At 55.4% G+C, this 1819-nt stretch overlaps 1 protein-coding gene across 1 annotated transcript; it reads right to left on the bottom strand.

Annotated features, from left to right (window-relative positions):
• Positions 1-580: 580 nt before the first annotated feature.
• Positions 581-1780, bottom strand: EAH_00067170 (hypothetical protein; the record flags this gene model as incomplete). Its single annotated transcript, XM_013392580.1, has 5 exons — positions 581-917; positions 1126-1165; positions 1334-1408; positions 1520-1620; positions 1674-1780. Coding segments are annotated over 5 exons (660 nt in total), but the record flags the coding sequence as incomplete, so codon positions are not given.
• Positions 1781-1819: the final 39 nt, after the last annotated feature.

Genomic DNA, 1819 nt, shown 5'->3' with positions numbered 1-1819 from the left:
CCACGCCCAACTCCCCTGACTCCTCCTCCCCCTTTACTGTCAAACCAAACACACTCTCTGAATCCACAGGCGCACGCACACCTCTTCACACAACGCTACCCCACACACACGCAACCTCTAACAACACCTTCCTTCCTCCGCCCAAATACGCACACATATGTCCTACACCCACACAGTGTGGCCACGCCACCCCAGATCTACCCACACACCTGCCACACCCCTTTTGTCCTCTGCCGACAAAATCCAACACACAGATGCCCTTAACCCGCATATGTTGTCTACTCGTTTCCCAACAGCAATATAAATGCTCCCCCCTGACACGACTTTCAATTCATCCACAGTCAATACACCGTTACCGTTCTTCCCTTCATTCCAATGCTTCCCACTGCGTACCTCCTGTGTGAAACGCCATTCGCCACAAGTCATACCTGCGCCGCTTGCCGCTCTACATCTAACTGCCCGTCACCGCTACCCCAACTCTCCTATGCTCTTCACCTACATCGCCCCGTCCTAATCATCCACCTCTCACCCTCATCCTTCACATTGGGCTATCACGAATCATACGCTTGCTCGGCCCCCATCAATCACCATCCCATCCCATTCCTGCATCCGCCATTCCCACGTGCTCTGCTGCAAACACTATGTCCACGGCAAACCTGTCCCGCAAGCAACTAACCGCCACGGAGCAAACGTCCTCTAACCACCTATCCCACTTACCACAAACCTCTAACCCACACACGCAACCCACACCAAACACTCCCACGCTGTTCCCAACCATCCAATCACCACACCCACCCACGCCCAACTCCCCTGACTCCTCCTCCCCCTTCAACGCCAAAGCAGATGCCCTTGCGCATGCACACCTCTCCACACAACGGTACGCCACACACACCCAACCTCTAACAACACCTTTCTCCCTGCGCCACAATGTTTTGCACCCATGGCGGGCGTTCTCGCCTGCGCCGCACTACTCACACAAATGCCACACCCCTTGAGCCACTGGAGACAAAGTCGAACACACAGATGCTCTCACCCAGCATATCTTCTCTACTCGTTCCCCAACCACAAGATAACTGCTCGCGCCTCACACGACCTTCAATTCATCCACAGTCAATACACCGTTACCGTCCATCCCTTCCCTCCAGTGCTTCCCACTGCGCACCTCCTGCGTGCAAACCCATTCCCCACAAGTCATAGCCACGCCGATTGGCGCTCTACATCTAACTGCCCGTCAACGCTCCCCCAACTCTCCTATGCTCTTCACCTACCTCGCCCCGTCCTCATCATCCACCACTTGCCCTCATCCTTCACATTGTGCTAGCGCGAATCATACGCTTGCTCGACTCCCACCAATCACCATTCCGTCCCATTCCTGCATCCGCCATTCTCACGTGCTCTGCTGCAAACACTATGTCCACGGCAAACCCATGCCGCAAGCCACTAACCGCCACTCAACAATCGTCCTCTAACCACCTATCCCACTTACCACAAACCTCTAACCCACACACGCAACCCACACCAAACAGTTCCACGCTGTTCCCAAACATACAATCACCACCCCAATCCACGCCCAACTCCCCTGACTCCTCCTCCCCCCCAAGGCCAAATCCAACGCACTCTCTGAATCAACAACAGCACGCACACTTCTTCACACAACGCTACCCCACACACACCCAACCTCTAACAACACCTTTCTCCCTGCACCAAAACTCCCTGCACCCATGGCGTGCGCTCTCGCCTGCCCCGCACTGCTCACACAACTGCCACACGCCTTGCTCCACTGCCGACAAAGTCGAAAACACAGATGCCCTCACCCCGG

The sequence above is a fragment of the Eimeria acervulina genome, genomic scaffold (genome assembly GCF_000499425.1).
Source record: "Eimeria acervulina Houghton genomic scaffold, Eah_scaff2653, whole genome shotgun sequence".
NCBI lineage: Eukaryota > Apicomplexa > Conoidasida > Eucoccidiorida > Eimeriidae > Eimeria > Eimeria acervulina.
Note: the sequence above shows the minus strand (reverse complement) of the source record. Positions and strands in the feature narration are given on the sequence as shown.